The sequence below is a fragment of the Thalassophryne amazonica genome, chromosome 10, assembly GCF_902500255.1.
Source record: "Thalassophryne amazonica chromosome 10, fThaAma1.1, whole genome shotgun sequence".
NCBI lineage: Eukaryota > Metazoa > Chordata > Actinopteri > Batrachoidiformes > Batrachoididae > Thalassophryne > Thalassophryne amazonica.
Window position 1 is genome coordinate 16,584,017 of NC_047112.1, and position 26,071 is coordinate 16,610,087.

At 41.4% G+C, this 26,071-nt stretch overlaps 1 protein-coding gene across 1 annotated transcript in view; it reads right to left on the bottom strand.

Moving 5' to 3' along the window:
* Window positions 1–4,942: 4,942 nt before the first annotated feature.
* The window catches only part of ankmy1 (ankyrin repeat and MYND domain containing 1), a 32,719-nt gene continuing 11,590 nt past the window's right edge, over window positions 4,943–26,071 (bottom strand). The window contains exons 7-17 of the mRNA XM_034180793.1: window positions 16,176–16,354; window positions 15,731–15,902; window positions 13,340–13,480; window positions 13,114–13,248; window positions 10,130–10,237; window positions 9,917–10,039; window positions 9,446–9,547; window positions 6,287–6,413; window positions 5,797–5,863; window positions 5,443–5,609; window positions 4,943–5,236 (exon numbers count right to left, since the gene is read on the bottom strand). Of these exons, the coding sequence (XP_034036684.1) occupies window positions 5,034–5,236; window positions 5,443–5,609; window positions 5,797–5,863; window positions 6,287–6,413; window positions 9,446–9,547; window positions 9,917–10,039; window positions 10,130–10,237; window positions 13,114–13,248; window positions 13,340–13,480; window positions 15,731–15,902; window positions 16,176–16,354 (1,524 nt within the window). The 3' untranslated portion in view covers window positions 4,943–5,033. The remainder of the gene's footprint in view (window positions 5,237–5,442; window positions 5,610–5,796; window positions 5,864–6,286; window positions 6,414–9,445; window positions 9,548–9,916; window positions 10,040–10,129; window positions 10,238–13,113; window positions 13,249–13,339; window positions 13,481–15,730; window positions 15,903–16,175; window positions 16,355–26,071) is intronic.

Here is a 26,071-nt window from a genome sequence, read left to right on the forward strand (position 1 = left end):
AATGGATGCCGACTGTTTAACCTTTACTTTGCAAACCAAGCACCCAACACAGTCAAAACTATTCCATTTATTAATCCTATTAGCTCAACCAGTAATAAATGTTTATTTATGTCATCATGTGCTGGGGAAACATTTCCACATTATACCTGCTACAGACTTAGGAGGAGTACATGTAATAATACATGCATTACAGCGGTGACATCCCGTTCAGCTGTGCTGCGGCATCGCACTGAGCCTCTGACGCACGCACAGTGCCACATACATGTTATTACATAACAAGATTTCCTTTGACCTCCCTGGCCCCGGTCCAGTGGAGGTGGACAAGCGTGGCACATGTCGGCAGGTTTTGCTGTGACCGATCATTCTCAGAGCTCAGTCAACTGTGATCAGATCATTTCAAATGCTGTTTTGATGCCGTCAGAATATGTAAATTGCTGTCAGATGGTCGTCAGATTACACATGGGCCGCCGTCGGATAGGTGTCCCATCTCAACGGCGCCCGGAGAGTTTTGAACATGTGCATCACACTCGGGGCCGCCAGTGTCCCAACAAGATGTCAGTCCTATCGAGAAGCCAGCCCTCCGTGCAACTGCGCATGCGCAGTTCTCTCCACCCAGACTTTCACACACCCCCCCCCCCCCCCCCCCCCCCCCCCCGTCAGGTTGACGGTGCCTCTCTTTACCACGTCGAACTCCCCGACCATGCGACATGAGCGAATGAAAATACAACAGCAATATGGTTCTTTCAACTTTAAAAAACTTAAAATTTGCATGTGCACGCAGTATTACAGCGCAATAGTTGTCAGGGCGCACAACTCGCCGCTCAACTTGACAGAACAGTCAAACTGAAGGAACACACAATTTTGTCTTACATGAAAATACAACGCAATAAGTGTCTTTTCAATTTGAAAAGTTCAAATTGCATGTGCACACTATTTACAGCACAACATTGTTGGGATGCAGAACTGTCCGAGTTATGCGTCGGGATGCACAATTCAACAAAACCACACATCTCGACAGAACACTGGCCAATTTTGACCGTGTTGACTTCTGCAGGTGGCTGTCAGAGACGTTTGGAACTGAAATCCGACACTTTTCAGATGTGTGCCAATTCACAAATCCGACGCCTCTGCGTAATTCCAGTTATGTGTGACGGTGATATTAGGGATTAGATATATTTTGTAGTAATCACATGGGGACAAGACTATCTTTTGGGAACACCTATAATTATACCTGCACAATATTATGTTTTAGGGATTAGATATATTTAGTAGTTATCACATGGGGACAAGACTATATTTTGGGAACAACTATAATCATGCCTCCACAATATGTTTATAGTTATCAACATGCTGACATGATTCTCTTTGGGAACATGATAATCATGCCCTGCACATTTATTTTTATGGATAATTATGTTTTAGGGATTATATAGATTTACTAGTTATCACATGGGGACAAGAGCATATTTTGATAAAAGCTATAACCATGCCTGTGCAATATAATTATGTTTAGGGACCAGATATGTGAAGAGAATATTAATGTTTAGTAGTTAGGACAGAAGACTTCTTTTGAGAACTATATATTATCTTGTGAATAATTATGATTTTGGGAACAACTTATAATCATGCCTGCACAATATAATTATGTTTACAGAACATATGTGAGAACAACATAATTATTGTTTAGTAGTTATGGTCACACAGCTGTCTTTTGGGAACTGTGTATTATCATGTGAGCACAAAAGTTTTTTGGAACAACTTAGGTTCAGGTTCAGGTGACTTTATTTGTACCCGTAGGTAGATTACGTATAATCATGCCTGCACAATATAATGATGTTTAGGGACCAGATATGTGAAGAGAATATTACTGTTTAGTAGGTAGGACAGAAGACTATCTTTTGGGAACTATACATTGTGAGTACAAGATCATTATATTTTGGGAACAACTTATAATAATGCTGACACAATATAATTATGTTTATGAACCAGATGTGTGAGAACAACATAATTATTGTTTAGTAGTTATCATATGGTCAGACTACTAAATCAAATCATTTTTATTTATATAGCGCCAAATCACAACAAACAGTTGCCCCTGTTGTATGGCTGGGGGGCCTGGCTGCCTTTTTGTTTCTGTCTTTTGTTTTTCCTTCCAGGTGGCTTGCATTTGGGACTGAGTGGCTGTGTAGCTGAGTTTATCAGGACCTCACCCTGATCACCTGCGGCTCGTCAGGACTCACAGCTGTGGTGCATCTACATGGATTGGAACATGGTGGCATTTAAGACTGGAGTAGACAGTGTGTATTTGCCAGAGACTCGACCTTGTGACCAGACGGGTGAGATCGTCGTCTCGGGAGCCATCTCATCATCAGTGGATGCAGAGAACGTCCAGGTTTGATGCATGGTCTGTGAAAGAGGAGGGGGTGAGGTCTCACGCTCGTCAGCACACTTCCTGAGGTACGTTAGATTTTGTGACTAACATTTATACAGTCAGTAAATGTGGTGTCCCTCACACCTTATTATATTGAGCTGTATGTTGGTCGTTTAAATCAGCTTCCACTGCAGTGAGTTTGTGAACTGGATGTTCCATGCCTGCAGGGTGGGAAGCTGATTAGTAATTAAGCCAGGAAGTGTTTGCTGTTTGTGCACCTTTGAGCGTTCTCTCTGTGTGTTGAGTGTGGACTCACATAATGATTCCTTCTTTCACAGACCCGGTTTGTCGCGGCCACCTGGGGGGTGTCGGCGGGGTCCTTGGATCCGAACCAATTCTGGCTCCGGACCGTTAGCGCTGCTGGGAGCGCACCGCAATCCACCACGCCAGACCGCGCACTTTTATATTTTTCACAGCACTGTTATGTTCATTAAACTCTGTTATCCTTTTTACCGTGCTCTGCTTATTTTATACTGGGTCCTTCAAACGCTGGTTGGTTCTCCGGGCTGCGTCCGACACATAACAGCCCCAAGGCGCTTTATATTGTAAGGCAAAAGCCATATAATAATTACAGAAAAACCCCAACGGTCAAAATGACCCCCTGTGAGCAAGCACTTGGCGACAGTGGGGAGGAACTATCTTTTGGTAACTGTGGATTATCTTGTGAGCACAAAATTTTATTTTGGATACAGCTTATAATCATGCACAATCTAATTATCTTTTCAAAGCTAGACAGCGTTGTGTGTGCGCATAGCATTACTCTGGAAATTGCATCATGTACTAAACAAGATCATTTTGGGAACCACGTACACTCATCCATTGAGTTTGCACATTTTGCCAGTGACAATAGATCATTTTATTTTGTAAAGTTGGGATGCACAGTAACTTGTGAGAACATTTTATCATGTGCACACATTATAATTATGCTTTGGGAACAAGTCACCATCATGCAAACATGGTCATTATCTTTCAGGAACAAAACAGTCTGCATAAACGTATCATCTTCTCCCGTTCCCAAAACAAATAAATTATATTTATTTATCTTCAAGGAGCGTCCAGCCCCTCTCCAGGAGTTCTGGGAGTATGGGTTGCGGGGTCCTTTGCTAAGGGCTATCCGGTCCCTGTACGACCGCAGCAGGAGCTTGGTTCGCATTGCCGGTAGTAAGTCAAACCTGTTTCCAGTGCACGTTAGCCTCCGCCAGGGCTGCCCTTTGTCACCGGTTCTGTTCATTATTTTTATGGACAGAATTTCTAGGCGCAGCCAGGGTGTAGAGGGGGTCTGGTTTGGGAACCACAGAATCTCGTCTCTGCTGTTTGCGGACGATGTGGTTCTGTTGGTTTCGTCAAATCAGGACCTTCAGCGTGCACTGGGGCGGTTTGCAGCCCAGTGTGAAGCGTCTGGGATGAAAATCAGCACCTCCAAATCCGAGGCCATGGTTCTCGACCGGAAAAAGGTGCTTTGCCCTCTTCAGGTCGGTGGAGTGTCCTTGCCTCAAGTGGAGGAGTTTAAGTATCTCGGGGTCTTGTTCAAGAGTGAGGGACGGATGGAGCGTGAGATCGATAGACAGATCGGTGCAGCATCTGCAGTGATGCGGTCGCTGTATCGGACCGTCGTGGTGAAGAGAGAGTTGAGTAGGGGGGCAAAGCTCTCGATTTACCGATCGATCTACGTTCAGATCCTCACCTATGGTCATGAGATTTGGCTCATGACCGAAAGAACGAGATCGCGAGTACAAGCGGCCGAGATGTTTCCTCCGCAGGGTGGCTGGGCGCTCCCTTAGAGATAGGGTGAGGAGCTCGGTCACTCTGAAGGAGCTCGGAGTCGAGCCGCTGCTCCTCCACGTCGAAAGGAGTCAGTTGAGGTGGCTCGGGCATCTTTTCCGGATGCCCCCTGGACGCCTCGCTGGAGAGGTGTTCCGGGCACGTCCCATTGGGAGGAGGCCCCGGGGAAGACCCAGGACACGCTAGAGGGACTGTATCTCTCTGCTGGCTTGGGAACGCCTTGGGGTTCCTCCGGAGGAGCTGGGGGAGGTGTGTGTGTGTGGATCGAGAGGTCTGGGAGGCTTTGCTTGAGCTGCTGCCCCCACGACCTGACCCCGGATAAAGCAGAAGAAAATGGATGGATGGATATCTTCAAGGAACAAGTTTTTCTTCTGCACTGAAGATTATTTTTTGGGGGAAATAACATATGCATGCATATTTAGTGACTTGTGGGAACAAACTATTATGCACAAAACATAATGTGCTTATCTTATTCTGAAAACACAGATATTGTGGGCACACGATGACTTTCTTGTTGTGGGGACATTATTATTCTGTATACAAATCATTACATGTTGGAAGTGGGATATTATCAAGTCAGCACAACATAAGTTTGGTACAAGATATACGAGTAATCATAATCATAATCATAATCACTCAAGGAAACTGTCCTGTGTGAACAGGTGAGTTTTATCAATGAATTATAGATACAGTGTGTATTTCTAAGAATAAAAACATTTTATTTTATTCTTAATGATCAACAGAATGTGATTTCCATCACTGTACTAAGCAGCTACAGATATACTTCAACTGTCATCAAACATCTGAAACATGAGTACAATCAGTTACAGCTGTAGTTTTCCTTCAGGTTGAGTTGGTTCACCGGGAACTTCTCCTCAGAGAACAAGAACTTCAGAACACTTGGAGATTTTAGCGTGGCACTCAAAGGTGTGCAGAGTTCTGCAGATTTCGGGGTGCTGCACACAGGCATGGGTTCTTTTTGGGATCCAATCACAGCTTTCTTCTGGCTGCTTCCTGCAAATGCTGTATTGAGAGAGAAAAGCAGAGTACTGAAAATCAATTTTTTTTTTTTTTTTTTTATTCTTTATAGGCAGATTCATGCATTCTGTTCACAGAAACCAAAACATAAAAATTCAGTTATTACTGCTGTAATGTGTATTTTATAGATCCTGAACATCAGCAGGTTTGGTGCTATGTTGAGGGTTTGCTGGGGAGATTGTGTTTCCCACCTGACATCCGGACACACTCGTTCTTATGTCTTTCGTCCCAAGCTTTCAGTTTACACCTCCTGGAGCAGTATGAGACTTTGTGGCAGCGGGTGCAACCAGTCAGCTTCACAAACACGGAGCGGCCGCATTCATAACAAAAATTATTAAGCGATGACTTCCTAGGAAAATATCACAGCTTAAAATACACACAGTTGGAAAAATATATGAGCTTTCATTTGTGTGTTGTGTCTGTGTGTGTGTGTGTGTGGTGTGTGTGTTGGTGTGTGTGTGTGTGTGAGGTCCAATCATAAGAATAAATGTCATTTGAGCATGAAGGACAGTTGTTCACATATGGTATAGGTGTAAAGTGCGTACCTCTGTTCCTCTATAATGGGTGGCAAAACTTTTTCTTCCGACATTAAATCCTTTGGAGAAATGGCATCTGCCCATGTGCACACAAAAACAATAAAAACATTTAGTGTAAACAATCACTAACAGTCATATGGAGAATCTAACTGCAGATATGTGATAAACTCAACTCAGACCACCAAAATGTTTAAACCAGATGTCTCCAGCTACTTTTTGACAAGTCAAAATTCCAGCACTGTGTCATGACTGCATTTCTTGTTGATTTCAGATTCTGCTATTTTTTTTTTTTTTTTTTAATTCTGAATGGTTTTAAATCAAAAAACATTCATTCATGCTCAGAGCACTTCAAGTATTTCCCAAACTAAAACAGAACCTGTGTTGGTTAAAAAAAAAAACCCTCTTCTGAATAAGATGATCATGTGCCCACAACAGCACAGGTAAACACAACCCCCCACCCACACACACAAAATACTATTAAACTCGGAGTGCTACTCACTCTCCTGCTGGACAGCAGCTTGTCTTAGCAGACTTCCCATCATGCTCAGCAGCTGGTGCCGTGCGTTGAACGTTTCTCTCTCGTGCATGTTCAGAGCATGGTAGGGAGTGTTGGCAGTGTACACGTCCTAGTAACATATACACATGATTATTGGATAGAGAGGAAACAGTGTTAAATAAGAAGTAAGACACTGAATAATACAGCAGAAGGAAAATCTGATTCAACATTTTAAGCCAACAGTCTCTGCACAGGTAAGTACTCAATCAGCATAAACAGGACATGGTGGGAAACCAGGAGAGGAGTTGAATAAAACCGGACACTACATTATAACATATTTGTGGACAACTACAGTAGCGCTCACACAGAAGGTACAGTTTATACATGGACTGCATTTATATAGCACTTTTCCATCTGCATCAGATGCTAAGAAATCACATGTACATAAGTATTCACACCCTATGCGCAATACCTTATTGATGCACCTTTGGCAGTAATTACAGCCTCAAGTCTTCTTGAATGTGATGCTGACTCATCATACCTGTCTGCAATCACCTACACCTGTATTTAAACCCCGGTCTTTCCACTCCATAGCTGCCAGACACTCAGCTCAACTTAGTGGAACCTGGACTCCATAGATCCTTTTTGGATTTTGAACTTCTGCATTTTTATGACTCCACATTTTCCTGATTCTGACATTTCTCTTGTGCTCATTGCTTTCAGCGTTCCTGCTTCCTGTCAGCTCTGTCGTGGCTGCCTGGTCCTACTTTATGATCCACAACGCATTTTGGTCAAGCCTGTGTCTCCCTGCTCTGGTACCTCCTCCACCTCTGATTGCAATATTCTGTCATTCTGTTACTCCAAGGGTTCTCAAAGTATGGGAGAGTGAGCGCCCCTCAGAGAACAAATTAATACCCCACCCCCGGCATAACTAACACATTTTAACATAAATAATATTAATTAGACTTTTATACATATTTATGGATGGGTATTGATAAGATTTTATCAATATCGATTCCGCGTATCGCTTAACTTATTGCAGAAGCGGTTGATTACAGACCCGCTGCAGGATCTGCAATCAATGTAAAGAAATGATCATTTTCCCAATAAAACACCTTCAAAAACAGCGGCTGCTCTGAAGGACCGATAAGGGAATCGTTAAGCAAAAAGGTTATTGATGACAGTGGATCGAAACATTTCTTAACGATTCTCGAAAAGAACCGGTTCTCGATACCCATCCCTTGCGCTCCCCCTGAAGTACTCTATCGCCCCCACCTCCCCGCCACCCACTGTGTAACTCCAATAAATTGTTACTTTGTTTCAACTCAGCTCTGTGAATTTTGGTCCTAAATCATTCACTGGGTTCAGCTGTAACAGGTTGGATGGGGAGCGTCGGTGCACAGCCATTTTCAGATCTCTCCAGAGATGTTCAATCGGATTCAGGTCTGGGCTCTGGCTGGGCCACTCAAGGACATTCACAGAGTTGTCCTGAAGACACATCTTTGATATCTTGGCTGTGTGTTTAGGGTCATCGTCCTGCTGAAAGATGAACCATCACCCCAGTCTGAGGTCAAGAGCGCTCTGGAGCAGGTTTTCATCCAGGATGACTCTACATTGCTGCATTCAACTTTCCCTCAATCCTGACTAGTCCCTCAATTCCTGCTGCTGAAAACATCCCCACAGCATGATCAAATCAATCAAATCAATTTATTTATATAGCGCCAAATCACAATAAACAGTTGCCCCAAGGCGCCTTATATTGTAAGGCAAGGCCATACAATAATTACGGAAAAACCCCAACGGTCAAAACGACCCCCTGTGAGCAAGCACTTGGTAACAGTGGGAAGGAAAAACTCCCTTTTAACAGGAAGAAACCTCCAGCAGAACCAGGCTCAGGGAGGGGCAGTCTTCTGCTGGGACTGGTTGGGGCTGAGGGAGAGAACCAGGAAAAAGACATGCTGTGGAGGGGAGCAGAGATCAATCACTAATGATTAAATGCAGAGTGGTGCATACAGAGCAAAAAGAGAAAGAAACACTCAGTGCATCATGGGAACCCCCCAGCAGTCTAAGTCTATAGCAGCATAACTAAGGGATGGCTCAGGGTCACCTGTTCCAGCCCTAACTATAAGCTTTAGCAAAAAGGAAAGTTTTAAGCCTAATCTTAAAAGTAGAGAGGGTGTCTGTCTCCCTGATCTGAATTGGGAGCTGGTTCCACAGGAGAGGAGCCTGAAAGCTGAAGGCTCTGCCTCCCATTCTACTCTTACAAACCCTAGGAACTACAAGTAAGCCTGCAGTCTGAGAGCGAAGCGCTCTATTGGGGTGATATGGTACTATGAGGTCCCTAAGATAAGATGGGACCTGATTATTCAAAACCTTATAAGTAAGAAGAAGAATTTTAAATTCTATTCTAGAATTAACAGGAAGCCAATGAAGAGAGGCTGAGAGCCAATGATGCTGCCACCACCATGCTTCACTGTAGGGATGGTGCCTGGTTTCCTCCAAACATGACACCTGGCATTCACGCCAAAGAATTTAATCTTTGTCTCATAAGACCAGAGAATTTTGGGATTATTAACCATAAGATGACAAGGTAAAACCCCTTAAATCATTCTAAAGTCAGTTTTAAGTAGAAACAAGGCCATTTTAAGCAGAAACTAGGCGAAAATCCATGACGCTTTGAAATGACTGAGGTGCCGTGAACACATCTAGCAGCTCGTGTTGCTAACTACACTTTGATCATTTCCTTCATCTTTTATGATGAAATAATGCTGAATTTTTGTGGAAATGATTGTTGTACAAAAGCGTCAGTTATCTGTTGCTGAGGGAGATGACTGGAGTGCAGTTTTAAGCAGAAACGAGATGATAATCAGTGATGACGCATGTGCAGTGAAGGCAGGGCAGACCGATTTTTAGGGGAGACCATTCGGTCTGTGACACTGGTACTTAGCATCTTGTTAAACTTTTGTCACCTGTGTATACAAACAGGAGAACAAATAATGGAAATTGGTTTCATACTCTAAAGTCTGGTACAACCCTGCCAGAAAATTAGGCTTTAAACTGGGACTGAAAACTGGGGGATGTCCTGTTTTTAAGAACTATAAATGAACTGAACTGTTGCAGTGTGTACAGTATGTGTGGGCACAGTCATACTGTGTGTGTTACCTGGTTGAAGGAATAGTGTGCATAGTCGACTGCAGTTCCTATGACATTGCCCACTTTAACTGGCATCAGAATGTCAGCACCACCTTTAACCAATATATCCAGCTGTACCAGGAGCAAAAGGCACAGACGGTACAAGCATCGGTCAGACGTGAACATTTAACACTTTTATCGTTTTAACTTAAACACTTTTGGTAGCTTCAAATGTACATAAGGATGGAGTTTGGAGGGGGAGTCATGTTGGCTTAATTTTCTTCCCCGACTGGCAGGAGTGTTGTGGTTCTAGAACTCAATGATACTTTGTAGAATGTTTTAAAAAAATTACATCCTGAAACCTTTGGCGCTTCATGTTTTACATTCAACAGTGGAGATACTTTAACTTTAGACTCATTTTTACAGAAAACATGTGGGCTCTTTAGCTTCCTTTTAACACATATTTGCGTTATACAGTGTGTGTCTGTGTTTGAGAGGCACCATGTTGGCTCGGTCTCCAACATAGCGGTAGTTGACATTGGCGAGGGCACAGAGGGCGCTGCCCACCCCAGGGCCCAGATGCATATTGGGATCTGCACCTCCTTTCAACAACTCATGGACTGCCTGGGAGGAAAATGGGACATATTTGAGACAGGGTGTAGTTTTGTAAAATAGGTCAGTTGGATGTGTGTGTGTGTGTGTGTGTCTTCGTACCAGGTAATTGCCGTTTGCTATGGCTAAGGAAAGAGGTGAGTGTCCACTCCAGAGGAGGTTGGGGTTGGCTCTGTGGGAGAGAAGAAGGGCTACGACCTCAGTGGCGTTCTGTAAAGTCGACACAAACAAACATCACATTGTGCAGAATTGTCATTTTACATTTTGTGTTTTCTTGCACTGAATTAATATTCCTTCAGTTTTTTGTATGTATTTAGAGACCAAAGCTATGCCTGTTTTAATCCCAACTACAGCTAACAACACACATCGCATCCATCATCATCCAGTTTCATCACTTCACCTAGTGCAAAGATCATGAGATGCTCCAGAAGTGCAGGTGGCAAAGCGAGAAAATGTCCCCAAAACAGATGTTATATACTGTACGTATATTTGTAGTGAGAAGAAAAATACACATGAACTCGTATTTTACTATTAGTGGTTCCCAAAGATGTCGGAACCACTGGTGGTCCATTAAGGTATTACAGGTGGGCTATGAGAAGTCATTAAAAATTTGAATTTGAATTTCATTTCATTTATTCATTTTTTCCATGGTAATGAATTTTAAAAAAACACACAAGAAAATCTGCACTTTACAGAGTACAAAATAATAACACATTCCATGTAAAGAAGAACAGGAGTGATTAAGAAAAACATCTTATTATCTCCTACCCCATTCTTGTTTCAACACAAATTTAGATGGCCTCACCTTTGTGTTCCATTATAAGAATACGTACATATCAATGAGCATTTTTTTCCTTTTTGTTTCTTTTTTTTTTTTTAGCTCTATTCATTTGGATTTTCATACAGTTTTAGTATTTTCTGTTTGTATAGACATTTAAACAGAAAGACATTTTAACATTTTAAAGATTTTCCATAGAGTTCCACTATTTCACGCCTGCCACTGAGACACACATTTGCTTCAGGGTAGTTCTAGCAAAAGGGGTTTTAAAATCATATCTTCTTCAGCTTGTCTTACTATTTACAGTGAAAAGTGTTTGCAGACTACTCGGTAACAAAAAAGTGTGGCTTTATGAATAACTAATAATGTTCTTAAAACAACCAAGTCCTTCAGTTTTAATAGTTGTGACCTGAGAAACAGTTCTGTTGTATGTGCTGTCGGAGCAGCTCTATTAATTATCCTTATAGCCCTCTTCTGTAAAATAAATAAAGGCATTAAGTTGGTAACATATATATTGCCCAATACCTCCAAACAATATGTCAAGTATGGTAAAATCAAAGAACAATAAAGGAGTCTCATCGCCTTGTAATTTAACATATACTTAACCTTACTCAAAACAGCAATATTTTTACAAATTTTGTTTTTTACATATGCTATGTGCGACTTCCATTTCAAGTTTTCATCAATGAGTGCTCTGAGAAATTTCAATTCAGACACTCTCTCAATATCATCCATCCATCCATCTATCCATTTTCTTCCGCTTTATCTGGAGTCGGCTTGAAATTATCAGGGCATTTATGATTTGTAAACAACACATATTTTGTCTTACTCAAATTCAATGACAATTTATTTTAATAAACCATTTCTGAAGTAATATCATTAGTGTCATCAGCGAAGAGGAACAAAACGTAATACCCTCACAGAGGTCATTAATATATATATATATATAATATAGATAGTAATATATATATAATATATATATATATATATATATATATATATATAGTTAAAGAGTTTCGCCCCATACCGACCTTGGGGGACCTCACAAAGAAATTGTGTTTAATATAGATCTCTGGCCTGCATATTCTACATATTGTTGTCTATTTTCTAAATAACTAGTAATCCAATTTAATCCAATACCTCTAATTCCATATGACTGTAGTTTAGCTAACAACATTTTGTGATCAAGAGTATCAAAAGCCTTTTTAAGGTCAATGAAAACTCCTACTATATAATTTTTATTCTGAAGTTCAGTAGTAATGTCCTCTGTGATTTTCATTAAAGCCATAGCTGTTGAAAGATTGCTTCTGAAGCCAAACTGATTGTCATGAATTAAGGAATGTTTTTCAATAAAATAATCTATTTTTTTAACAAAAGTTTTTTCCAAAATTGAGAAAGTAAAGATATTGGCCTGTAGTTCGTAAGACTGTGCTTATCACCAGATTTGAAAAGTGGTAAAATCTTAGTCACCTTCATTTTTTCTGGAAATACACCAGTGTTAAAAGACAAATTAAATATAAATTTTAATGGGCTACTAACGCACTGAATTGTGTCTTTGATAATGAAGATATCTAACCCGTCGCTATCACATGAATATTTACTTTTTAATTTAGACACAATGGTAGTAATATCATTCTCACTGATTTTATCAAGATAAAAAGATTGCATGACTTTGCTTTCCCCTTTCCAACTTTCTTTATTTTGCAAAAGAAAGGTTTTGGCTTAATTTGGGCCAACATTAACAAAAAATGAATTAAATTCATCAGCCATTTGTAATGCACTTTTTTCAACATTCTGTTCATTTGTTAAATACAATGGCAAACTAAAGCTCCTTTTAGTTTGCCATTTTAGTTTGCCAAAATAAATAACAAAATTTTCAATTTTGCAACTAGGGGACACAGAGAGTACATGCATTTGCGAAGTCCACATACTGGTTAAAACATCTGGATCCTGGATCCAAAATATGCTCAGGATCAAATTCAAATTATAATCGCTCATTTTCGAGGACACTACCCATCTGCTCACCACATTTCATCACCATACTCTGAAACCTTTTTGAGTTAAATGTGCTGTATGCCAAAATTTCTTCTGAATCTCAGAATATATTCCAGATCACCTGGAAAACAGAGTTACGTCTGTCCCAGAAAGATCCGATCAGATCACCAAATTTCACTGAAATCCATTCATTACTTTTCCAGTTATCTTGCTAAAAGGCAAACAAACAAAAAAAAATGTAGGTGAAAATATTACCTCTTAACGGAAGTCATTCAGAAGCAAGTAAAGTATGTATGTGTGTGTGTGTACTGACGCTGTAGTCGTAGTCTCTCTGGCACGCCACATGAAGGGCCGTTCGGCCCCCTGCTCCAGATGAGTTGCACTCTGTTGCGGTAAGGGTCTGATATGTTGGTGATGTTGTCTCATTGCGGCTCAGTGGACCCTGGATCTTCATGGATGAATTGAGACAAAGTGAGATCTTGTTTCAGTGAGTGCCACGCCAACCATAACAAAGAACAATAATAAAAGAAGACCCACACCTTATCGAGTTCACAGATTTCATCGCTGTCATTTGCCTGAACATCTGGATCAGTGGCGGTGTGCAGAAGCAGCTGAGTGATTCTTGGACCAGGTGGACCGGGCAGTGCTGCTGCCACATGCAGAGGATACAGACCTTTCATCTATAAAATAATGAAAAATCACCAATAAGCTTTGGTCGTCGAACGCTTAGAGGTCAGTGAGACACGAAGAATGGCACCGAGACCAATGAGTCAGGTACAAACACAGCTGGACCACCTTCAGATGGGCCACATTCCAATGCTCACAAGATGCCTACATCACATATGATGCAAAGTTTGCATCTGCCACAGCACAATCCACCTCACAGATGACACATCTCTTATATTGCCTGATCAATATAATGATCAATTAGTGGGAGTGTAGGAGAGGTGGTACAGAAAAGAGTTCCGGTTTGTGGCTGTAGTTTATGTTCATAAAACCACAATATCAGATCAGAATTAAGTACAAACTGCTGAAAAAAACTGAGATCCACTAGGTCCTCATCATCACCTTCTCAACACAGCAGAAGTCATCTTGTGCAAATGTGACCACACACATTTTACATTGTTTTGTAAAGCAGTTAACATGGATGTCATTCAAACAGCCCTAATGTCATTAACTATGGTAAACAAAAAGAAAATATCTGTTCACAGCTGTTAGATATTATTGTATCTGTATCAGTATGAAATCACTAACTAATCACTAACTCCTTCACATAAATCTTCAATCAGTAGTCTATATCCACCTGTAAAAAATGTCACCTCTGTGCTGCTTTTTGAGAGACTGGATCAAAGATGTCTATGGTAGCATTAGCTACAAACCAAGGAAACAAGCAGTTGGAGTTTGTTGCTTGATAGACGATCCCGGGCCGTGACCGTTTTGTACTTGGGGCTAATGTGCACAACGTTATATTATCAAGGACTGGGACACCCAACACTATTACTATGAGTTTTTCCTGAGTTTGTCTGCTTAGGTGAACCAAAGTTCACTTGATTTGTTTCAGTCTAACAACTTTCACAGTGACGTTCCTGTGTCATTAGTTAGCATGCTAACATCTCGATAAGATGTAAATCATTACAGTGGTGTTATCTGGTTACAAAAATGTTTTTAGATTTAGAAGTGTTTATTTTTTGCTAACTTTTACAAAATACATGAGGAAAAATGGCAAACATAAGGTTAGTTTATTCTGTTTGAGTGCGCAACCAGCTCACGTCACGCTGCCGTTTTACTCAGATTGGCAGACACCATGTTGAGCTCAACATTTACGTAAAATAGACTTCTAGTATATTTTGGCCCTGCCTAGCTAGCAGCATAGGAGCTCTTGTTGCAGCAGAACAAGAGTTTGAATTGAATTATAAGGTTGATGAAAAATGTTCTTTAGATTTTATGGCAGTGATACCTTTTAATAATTCCTTATTGAAGAGTAAATGATAGATGTCTTTAGGTCAGGTTTTTTGATTAATGGATTGAGTGGGATGAAACTAAAGGACATAAATTCCGGTTCATTCAAGATGGCAAGCTAACCCAAGGACCTTGTAGAAGAACAAAGGAATGAATACATGCACATCCACACAGCTCTGCATTCTCTGTTGGATGTCTGGTTGTGTTAGAACAGACACCCAACACACTCATATCTTTTCCTGGATGCCCCTTAGCTGTGGTAGGAAACAATCACAAAATTCCCTTTTAATGGACCTTTGAGGTAAAGTGCACTGCAACTTTACAAGGACCCCAATGATTGGTCCACAGGACCAAAGGGACAATTGTATGGTTTTACACAACTGTTCTCACTATTTATTATTTTGTTTTAATTATTATTGTTATTTTTTTTACAGAATGTTCATATTGTTCACCTCGTGTCAATACGAATGTTGTCATGTAACTGTTGAAGCTGTGCCTGAGTCATTACAGGTGCTCAAATCTTTGGCTCTTAAAAATGCGGTCTCTTCTGATACTAGCCCAAGTTATCATTAGTCTTTTACATTGGTTTCACCAATGCTGGATACGACATGCAAGGAGGTGTTTCCCCAAGTGCGCTGTAGGAGATAATACACAGTGTGATGGCATACATGGGAGTGGCCTTCTCATCGCAATTGGATGGACTGAATATTCATGTTGTACCTATGGGACTTGGTGTGCAAACATCCACAAATTTTGGAGTTACTATGTGCAAAGACAAGAAAAAAACAACTAAATATGGAACAGACATAACTGTCCACAACTGAAAACTGTGCAAAACTCAGTTTGATGCTCCAAAAAACAAATTATCACTTGGAAATACATCACACACCTGATGTAAAGTCACTCTAACTCCTGTTTTCCTGCCTTTAAATAATCCCACATCACTCTGTCCTCATTTAGATATTTCTTACCTCAGGTGTTAGTTTGATGTCAGTGCGAGCTCTGTGCAGCAGAAGCATCCTGACCACCTCAGTGTCTGCAGCCATGATGGCCAAGAAGAGAGCAGGCGTGGGGACGCTGGATACGTTCGGGTCGGCTCCACGCTCCAATAAAAGCTTCAGGGTGCTGAAGCGAACGCGGCGCCTGATGGAAGAAGCAGAGACAAATTCAATTAATGACAGCATGTGTGATGTCACAGCAAAACTAAAAAGATACACAAGAGAGCAGCACTAAATAGAGCAAAAACTACTGCAAAGTGCCAAAATGACCCTGCTGAAAACAAAACTGCTGTACAAAAAAAGATCAATGAAAAGGAAATTTAAAGAATAAGACTGAAAAAAAATACAAAATGTAATAAACAGATAAAACCACAACGGCCATTAAAATGAAAATTGCACAAACACAGAAATGACTCACTCGGTTTTCATGCCCTTTATATTTTGGATAGTTTCCTGTGTGTTGGCGTTCGGAACCATGCCTGAGACACTTTGTGCTTCTGCCAGGCTCTCTGTCTGGTCCTCTGTCACCGCAATAGGGACTCTGTCAACAAAGTGAGCGGAGTCAAAGGTATAGGTCCATTTGTTGATATCAGCCTTCTGCAGACATAAAGCTCAGCATTGTGGCACCAAATCATTTCTGAAATGTCACAGCAGTAATGTGGATGAAGTCTCCACACTCAGGACCCGAAGTCTCCTCACTTAGGACCTGACATCTCCTCACTCAGGACATGACGTCTCCTCACTCAGGACATGACGTCTCCTCACTCAGGACCTGAAGTCTACGCACTCGGGACCTGAAGGCTCTGCACTCAGGACCTGAAGGCTCCACACTCAGGACCTGAAGGCTCCTCACTCGGGACCCAAAGTCTCCTCACTCAGGACCCCAAGTCTCCTCACTCAGGACCCCAAGTCTCCTCACTCAGGACCTGAAGGCTCCTCAATCGGGACGTGAAGTCTCCTCAATCGGGACCTGAAGTCTCCTCACTCAGGACCCCAAGTCTCCTCACTCAGGACCTGACATCTCCTTACTCAGGACCTGACGTCTCCTCACTCAGGACCCAAAGTCTCCTCACTCAGGACCCAAAGTCTCCTCACTCAGGATCTGAAGGCTACACCTTCCTTCTCCTGCACGTCGACCATAAATCACATGAATGGAGTGCCCAACATCATAATCCTCCTGGACTCCTATCTTGTCTTTCTCCTGCCACTTAACATCGCTCTCTTGGATTTCCCTCCTTCAAGTCACTTCATGCAGCTCTTCATCTTTTCTCAACTCATTGCTCCCCTCATGATGCTCAGCGTCCTCTCTCTGAAATTTTTTTTCTTTCCACAACTGGCTCACTTTCTTCATTCCTTCCTACCTCACTTCTGCTGTCTTCTTCTGTCGCTTTTCCATCGTTTTCAATCATGTCGCTCTCCTCTTCACTCCCTCCTTCTGCTACATCCTGTCAATGTTCACTATCTGTATTCTTGTATAAACAGCAATGATTCTTCTGTCACTGTCAGTGGACGTTCTACTGCATTATTTAATGCTTCGATCTTAAATATGATCAATCTATCTTTGTTAGTTGGCTATGTACCACAGGCTTTTAAGGTGGCAGTAATTAAACCATTACTTAAAAAGCCATCACTTGACCCAGCTATCTTAGCTAATTATAGGCCAATCTCCAACCTTCCTTTTCTCTCAAAAATTCTTGAAAGGGTAGTTGTAAAACAGCTAACTGATCATCTGCAGAGGAATGGTCTATTTGAAGAGTTTCAGTCAGGTTTTAGAATTCATCATAGTACAGAAACAGCATTAGTGAAGGTTACAAATGATCTTCTTATGGCCTCGGACAGTGGACTCATCTCTGTGCTTGTTCTGTTAGACCTCAGTGCTGCTTTTGATACTGTTGACCATAAAATTTTATTACAGAGATTAGAGCATGCCATAGGTATTAAAGGCACTGCGCTGCGGTGGTTTGAATCATATTTGTCTAATAGATTACAATTTGTTCATGTAAATGGGGAATCTTCTTCACAGACTAAAGTTAATTATGGAGTTCCACAAGGTTCTGTGCTAGGACCAATTTTATTCACTTTATATATGCTTCCCTTAGGCAGTATTATTAGACGGTATTGCTTAAATTTTCATTGTTACGCAGATGATACCCAGCTTTATCTATCCATGAAGCCAGAGGACACACACCAATTAGCTAAACTGCAGGATTGTCTTACAGACATAAAGACATGGATGACCTCTAATTTCCTGCTTTTAAACTCAGATAAAACTGAAGTTATTGTACTTGGCCCCACAAATCTTAGAAACATGGTGTCTAACCAGATCCTTACTCTGGATGGCATTACCCTGACCTCTAGTAATACTGTGAGAAATCTTGGAGTCATTTTTGATCAGGATATGTCATTCAAAGCGCATATTAAACAAATATGTAGGACTGCTTTTTTGCATTTACGCAATATCTCTAAAATCAGAAAGGTCTTGTCTCAGAGTGATGCTGAAAAACTAATTCATGCATTGATTTCCTCTAGGCTGGACTATTGTAATTCATTATTATCAGGTTGTCCTAAAAGTTCCCTAAAAAGCCTTCAGTTAATTCAAAATGCTGCAGCTAGAGTACTGACGGGGACTAGAAGGAGAGAGCATATCTCACCCATATTGGCCTCTCTTCATTGGCTTCCTGTTAATTCTAGAATAGAATTTAAAATTCTTCTTCTTACTTATAAGGTTTTGAATAATCAGGTCCCATCTTATCTTAGGGACCTCGTAGTACCATATCACCCCAATAGAGCGCTTTGCTCTCAGACTGCAGGCTTACTTGTAGTTCCTAGGGTTTGTAAGAGTAGAATGGGAGGCAGAGCCTTCAGCTTTCAGGCTCCTCTCCTGTGGAACCAGCTCCCAATTCAGATCAGGGAGACAGACACCCTCTCTACTTTTAAGATTAGGCTTAAAACTTTCCTTTTTGCTAAAGCTTATAGTTAGGGCTGGATCAGGTGACCCTGAACCATCCCTTAGTTATGCTGCTATAGACGTAGACTGCTGGGGGGTTCCCATGATGCACTTTCTTTCTCTTTTTGCTCTGTATGCACCACTCTGCATTTAATCATTAGTGATCGATCTCTGCTCCCCTCCACAGCATGTCTTTTTCCTGGTTCTCTCCCTCAGCCCCAACCAGTCCCAGCAGAAGACTGCCCCTCCCTGAGCCTGGTTCTGCTGGAGGTTTCTTCCTGTTAAAAGGGAGTTTTTCCTTCCCACTGTAGCCAAGTGCTTGCTCACAGGGGGTCGTTTTGACCGTTGGGGTTTTACATAATTATTGTATGGCCTTGCCTTACAATATAAAGCGACTTGGGGCAACTGTTTGTTGTGATTTGGCGCTATATAAAAAAAAATTGATTGATTGATTGATTGATTGTTATAATGAGAGACAGATACACAACTTCCAAATTCAAAATCACTTTCTTCTGACTTAATCTGCAGTTCATTTATTTTTTTTACAGGATCATCAATTACCAAGAGCTACAACAGGTTGCAGACTGTCAACCTAACTGCCAACTTTATTGTGTTTTGAATTTGCATTTTGATTTTGTGCAAAACTATTTGCTATCACATTCACCCACACAGTGACGTCACGACTTTACTTTTAAGGTGCTGATCTGCAGTGAGAGCAATTTCAGGATTCCATTTTAGTCCACTAAAAAGTTACTAAAACAAATCGATAATGAAATTATGACTAAAACTAAATTCAATTTTAGTCAAGTCTATGACTAAAACTAAACCAAAAAGGTCACAACATGAATACAAATGTGACAACATGAATGTAAATTAAACCAATCCAAATTAATCTGTCACGTATGAATCATGGTTTAAAGGTCATGATTCACATTGCTGTTAGTTTCCTTGGATCAAAGCAGCACAAAAGACTTGCACAAAATTAAAAGGCTAGACTACCCCTTGTTTAAGAATCTACATTTTCCACATCCTGAACATAAGGTTTGAAGTTTTTACACTGCATTGTGCCTAATCACCTCTCGTTATTAACAGTACACAGTCTGTGGTTCAGTAGGGGAAGCTGGGGTACCGTGGATCAGAAATGTTGTTTTATGGCAGCATAAACACATTATGCATAGGTTTAGGTCATTCTATTGCAAGTTATTGTTTATAAGGCTGTTATTTATTTCTCCCCAAGTGTAATTTACAGGTGTTTAAAATCGATTTTAAAATGTTTGATTCACTGTGCCCCAGAATGAATGAATCAACTTAGAATATAATGAAAAAAACACATGATTATATTCAAAATTATTAAATATATGCTGATGCATATACAAACTATATTCTAGCAAACTAACTATGTAATGTGTGAGTGTCTTATATAGTGATATAAGTCCTTTAGAAACTATTACAAATACAACTGTCATAATTTCTGTTCAAACGTGAAAACAGTTGTATACACACATTATCAATCAATCAATCAATTTTTTTATATAGCGCCAAATCACAACAAACAGTTGCCCCAAGGCGCTTTTTATTGTACGGCAAGGCCATACAATAATTATGTAAAACCCCAACGATCAAAACGACCCCCTGTTAGCAAGCACTTGGCTACAATGGGAAGGAAAAACTCCCTTTTAACAGGAAGAAACCTCCAGCAGAACCAGGCTCAGGGAGGGGCAGTCTTCTGCTGGGACTGGTTGGGGCTGAGGGAGAGAACCAGGAAAAAGACATGCTGTGGAGGGGAGCAGAGATCGATCACTAATGATTAAATGCAGAGTGGTGCATACAGAGCAAAAAGAGAAAGAAAGTGCATCATGGGAACCCCCCAGCAGTCTACGTCTATAGCAGCATAACTAAGGGATGGTTCAGGGTCACCTGATCCAGCCCTAACTATAAGCTTTAGCAAAAAGGAAAGTTTTAAGCCTAATCTTAAAAGTAGAGAGGGTGTCTGTCTCCCTGATCTGAATTGGGAGCTGGTTCCACAGGAGAGGAGCCTGAAAGCTGAAGGCTCTGCCTCCCATTCTACTCTTACAAACCCTAGGAACTACAAGTAAGCCTGCAGTCTGAGAGCAAAGCGCTCTATTGGGGTGATATGGTACTACGAGGTCCCTAAGATAAGATGGGACCTGATTATTCAAAACCTTATAAGTAAGAAGAAGAATTTTAAATTCTATTCTAGAATTAACAGGAAGCCAATGAAGAGAGGCCAATATGGGTGAGATATGCTCTCTCCTTCTAGTCCCCGTCAGTACTCTAGCTGCAGCATTTTGAATTAACTGAAGGCTTTTTAGGGAACTTTTAGGACAACCTGATAATAATGAATTACAATAGTCCAGCCTAGAGGAAATCAATGCATGAATTAGTTTTTCAGCATCACTCTGAGACAAGACCTTTCTGATTTTAGAGATATTGCGTAAATGCAAAAAAGCAGTCCTACATATTTGTTTAATATGCGCTTTGAATGATATATCCTGATCAAAAATGACTCCAAGATTTCTCACAGCATTACTAGCGGTCAGGGTAATGCCATCCAGAGTAAGGATCTGGTTAGACACCATGTTTCTAAGATTTGTGGGGCCAAGTACAATAACTTCAGTTTTATCTGAGTTTAAAAGCAGGAAATTAGAGGTCATCCATGTCTTTATGTCTGTAAGACAATCTTGCAGTTTAGCTAATTGGTGTGTGTCCTCTGGCTTCATGGATAGATAAAGCTGGGTATCATCTGCGTAACAATGAAAATTTAAGCAATACCATCTAATAATACTGCCTAAGGGAAGCATGTATAAAGTGAATAAAATTGGTCCTAGCACAGAACCTTGTGGAACTCCATAATTAACTTTAGTCTGTGAAGAATATTCCCCATTTACATGAAGAAATTGTAATCTATTAGACAAATATGATTCAAACCACCGCAGCGCAGTGCCTTTAATACCTATGGCATGCTCTAATCTCTGTAATAAAATTTTATGGTCAACAGTATCAAAAGCAGCACTGAGGTCTAACAGAACAAGCACAGAGATGAGTCCACTGTCCGAGGCCATAAGAAGATCATTTGTAACCTTCACTAATGCTGTTTCTGTACTATGATGAATTCTAAAACCTGACTGAAACTCTTCAAATAGACCATTCCTCTGCAGATGATCAGTTAGCTGTTTTACAACTACCCTTTCAAGAATTTTTGAGAGAAAAGGAAGGTTGGAGATTGGCCTATAATTAGCTAAGATAGCTGGGTCAAGTGATGGCTTTTTAAGTAATGGTTTAATTACTGCCACCTTAAAAGCCTGTGGTACATAACCAACTAACAAAGATAGATTGATCATATTAAGATCGAAGCATTAAATAATGGTAGGGCTTCCTTGAGCAGCCTGGTAGGAATGGGGTCTAATAAACATGTTGATGGTTTGGATGAAGTAACTAATGAAAATAACTCAGACAGAACAATCGGAGAGAAAGAGTCTAACCAAATACCGGCATCACTGAAAGCAGCCAAAGATAACGATACATCTTTGGGATGGTTATGAGTAATTTTTTCTCTAATAGTTAAAATTTTGTTAGCAAAGAAAGTCATGAAGTCATTACTAGTTAAAGTTAATGGAATACTCAGCTCAATAGAGCTCTGACTCTTTGTCAGCCTGGCTACAGTGCTGAAAAGAAACCTGGGGTTGTTCTTATTTTCTTCAATTAGTGATGAGTAGAAAGATGTCCTAGCTTTACGGAGGGCTTTTTTATAGAGCAACAGACTCTTTTTCCAGGCTAAGTGAAGATCTTCTAAATTAGTGAGACGCCATTTCCTCTCCAACTTACGGGTTATCTGCTTTAAGCTACAAGTTTGTGAGTTATACCACGGAGTCAGGCACTTCTGATTTAAAGCTCTCTTTTTTAGAGGAGCTACAGCATCCAAAGTTGTCTTCAATGAGGATGTAAAACTATTGACGAGATACTCTATCTCCCTTACAGAGTTTAGGTAGCTACTCTGCACTGTGTTGGTATATGGCATTAGAGAACATAAAGAAGGAATCAAATCCTTAAACCTAGTTACAGCGCTTTCTGAAAGACTTCTAGTGTAATGAAACTTATTCCCCACTGCTGGGTAGTCCATCAGAGTAAATGTAAATGTTATTAAGAAATGATCAGACAGAAGGGAGTTTTCAGGGAATACTGTTAAGTCTTCTATTTCCATACCATAAGTCAGAACAAGATCTAAGATATGATTAAAGTGGTGGGTGGACTCATTTACTTTTTGAGCAAAGCCAATAGAGTCTAATAATAGATTAAATGCAGTGTTGAGGCTGTCATTCTCAGCATCTGTGTGGATGTTAAAATCGCCCACTATAATTATCTTATCTGAGCTAAGCACTAAGTCAGACAAAAGGTCTGAAAATTCACAGAGAAACTCACAGTAACGACCAGGTGGACGATAGATAATAACAAATAAAACTGGTTTTTGGGACTTCCAATTTGGATGGACAAGACTAAGAGTCAAGCTTTCAAATGAATTAAAGCTCTGTCTGGGTTTTTGATTAATTAATAAGCTGGAATGGAAGATTGCTGCTAATCCTCCGCCCCGGCCCGTGCTACGAGCATTCTGACAGTTAGTGTGACTCGGAGGTGTTGACTCATTTAAACTAACATATTCATCCTGCTGTAACCAGGTTTCTGTAAGGCAGAATAAATCAATATGTTGATCAATTATTATATCATTTACCAACAGGGACTTAGAAGAGAGAGACCTAATGTTTAATAGACCACATTTAACTGTTTTAGTCTGTGGTGCAGTTGAAGGTGCTATATTATTTTTTCTTTTTGAATTTTTATGCTTAAATAGATTTTTGCTGGTTATTGGTAGTCTGGGAGCAGGCACCGTCTCTACGGGGATGGGGTAATGAGGGGATGGCAGGGGGAGAGAAGCTGCAGAGAGGTGTGTAAGACTACAACTCTGCTTCCTGGTCCCAACCCTGGATAGTCACGGTTTGGAGGATTTAAGAAAATTGGCCAGATTTCTAGAAATGAGAGCTGCTCCATCCAAAGTGGGATGGATGCCGTCTCTCCTAACAAGACCATTTCTATATCATTATAGAAATAATTCATGGAAAAATAAATGTATAAGCTTCAACAAGTAATATTTGTCATCCACTTGATACTGGGGCTCAGTAAATCACTTTCTAGACTGATTCACTGTGCCCCGGGTGCATGTGACACACAAGTAATGTTATCAAATAGCTGACAGTCTGGAGAAGACATAACACATACTCATCAGTTGGACGTGGTAGTCTTCTAACAACAATTTTTGGGCCACCTTTGTGAGAAATAAATACAAAGACACTGACATCCACAAAATTTACTTTTGATAGGAAAAAACTGACTTCACTTGCCACTTAGTTTTAGCCTTAATGTATCCAAAAATTAATTCAAATTATAAATTAAAAACTAATTTATAATTGGGATGTCTGTATGCATACAAATATGGCATAACTGCTGCAAATATAGATGTAGTTCTGCAGATATAGCTACTGATTCACCGTGTCCTGGTTTCCCCTACATGTAACATGTGGCAGTTTTTTTTTTTGCACCCTTACTAGACACGTAAATACCAAAAATTCTGACTGAATAATTCACCAAATGTTTAGACATTAATACAGATCTGTCTGTTGTGTGGGACGCTGAAGAGGAGGTACTGCTGGCCCACCACCACCAGATGGCGCCCTGCTTGGAGTGCGGGCTTCAAGCACGAGAGGGCGTCGGAACAACTGGAGTGACAGCTGTCACACATCATCAACACCAGCTGTCACTCATCAACTTCATCCTCCATAAAAGCCGGGCTGCAACTCCACCTCCCCGCCGAGAAATCAGCTACCATTCAGGTAATTTTCTCTGCTGTGATTATTCATTGTGGTAAACAGCGGTCTGTGTGCAGCCGTGTTCCTGCGGGGTCTATTGAAGGCTGGACTGGCGGACAGTGAGAGGACGACGGTCTTCGTCTCTCACTCCATCCAGGAAGGAGACCTACAGGAGCTGCACGGGTGATTCTGTATCTGGAGGTGGAGGTTTCCCTCCTGGAGGACTAAGCACTGTAAGATTGCTGGGTGTGTATTCACACACCCACCACTAACTGTTTCTGTTTCTGCCAGCAGTACCGGGTCTGACTGCTGAGGACAGTGGCCACCTGGGGCGCAGGGCTTGGCGGCTCCGGTGTTCTTCAGATCCGTTGGTGGTGGAAGCTGTGTGGGATCCGGCTCTTCTCTCGCCAGACGTCTTCTATCTTCGAGCCTGCCCACACGTCACCTTGTGTATAACTGACAATCCACAGTATTGTTATTGTCTGAATTTCGTTGTGCGATTCACAACATTAAATTGTTACTTTTGGCTTATCCATTGTCCGTTCATTAACGCCCCCTGTTGTGGGTCCGTGTCACGACACCTTCCCAACAGGATTTCTCGGCCAGCGTCATGGATCCCGAGGGGCGTCAACCATCGCTTGAACAGCCGTGACATTGGTTGTGTCTGGGAATCACAGGGAAGAGATCGTGTTTTATGTAACACCTTCTACCTCCCGTGTGATTTTGGGTTATCCTTGGATGGCGAAGCACAATCCCCGGATTGATTGGCCGTCTGGGGATGTGACGCAGTGGAGCGAAACCTGCCACCGGGAATGTTTAGGATCCTCGGTTCCACCCGGTGTGACAGCTAATGAGGAGCTCAAAGTCCCCCCCAATCTGACGGCGGTGCCGGAGGAGTACCATGATCTTGCTGACGTCTTCAGCAAAGATCTGGCTCTTACTCTTCCCCCGCACCGACCGTACGATTGCGCCATCGATTTGATCCCGGGCGCTGAGTACCCGTCCAGCAGGCTGTACAACCTCTCACGTCCGGAACGAGAATCAGTGGAGACCTACATCCGGGACTCCTTAGCTGCCGGGTTGATCCAGAACTCCACCTCCCGGATGGGTGCAGGTTTCTTTTTTGTGGGTAAGAAGGACGGCGGACTCCGTCCATGCATCGATTACAGAGGGCTGAACGAGATTACGGTTCATAATCGATACCCATTACCTCTGTTGGATTCGGTGTTCACGCCCCTGCATGGAGCCCAAGTATTCACCAAACTCGATCTTAGGAATGCGTACCACCTGGTTCGGATCCGGAAGGGAGACGAAGGGAAGACGGCATTTAACACCCCCTTAGGTCACTTTGAGTACCTCATCATGCCGTTTGGCCTCACTAACGTCCCCGCGACATTCCAAGCATTGGTTAATGACGTCTTGCGGGACTTCCTGCACCGGTTTGTCTTCGTATATCTAGACGATATACTCATCTTTTCTCCGGACCCT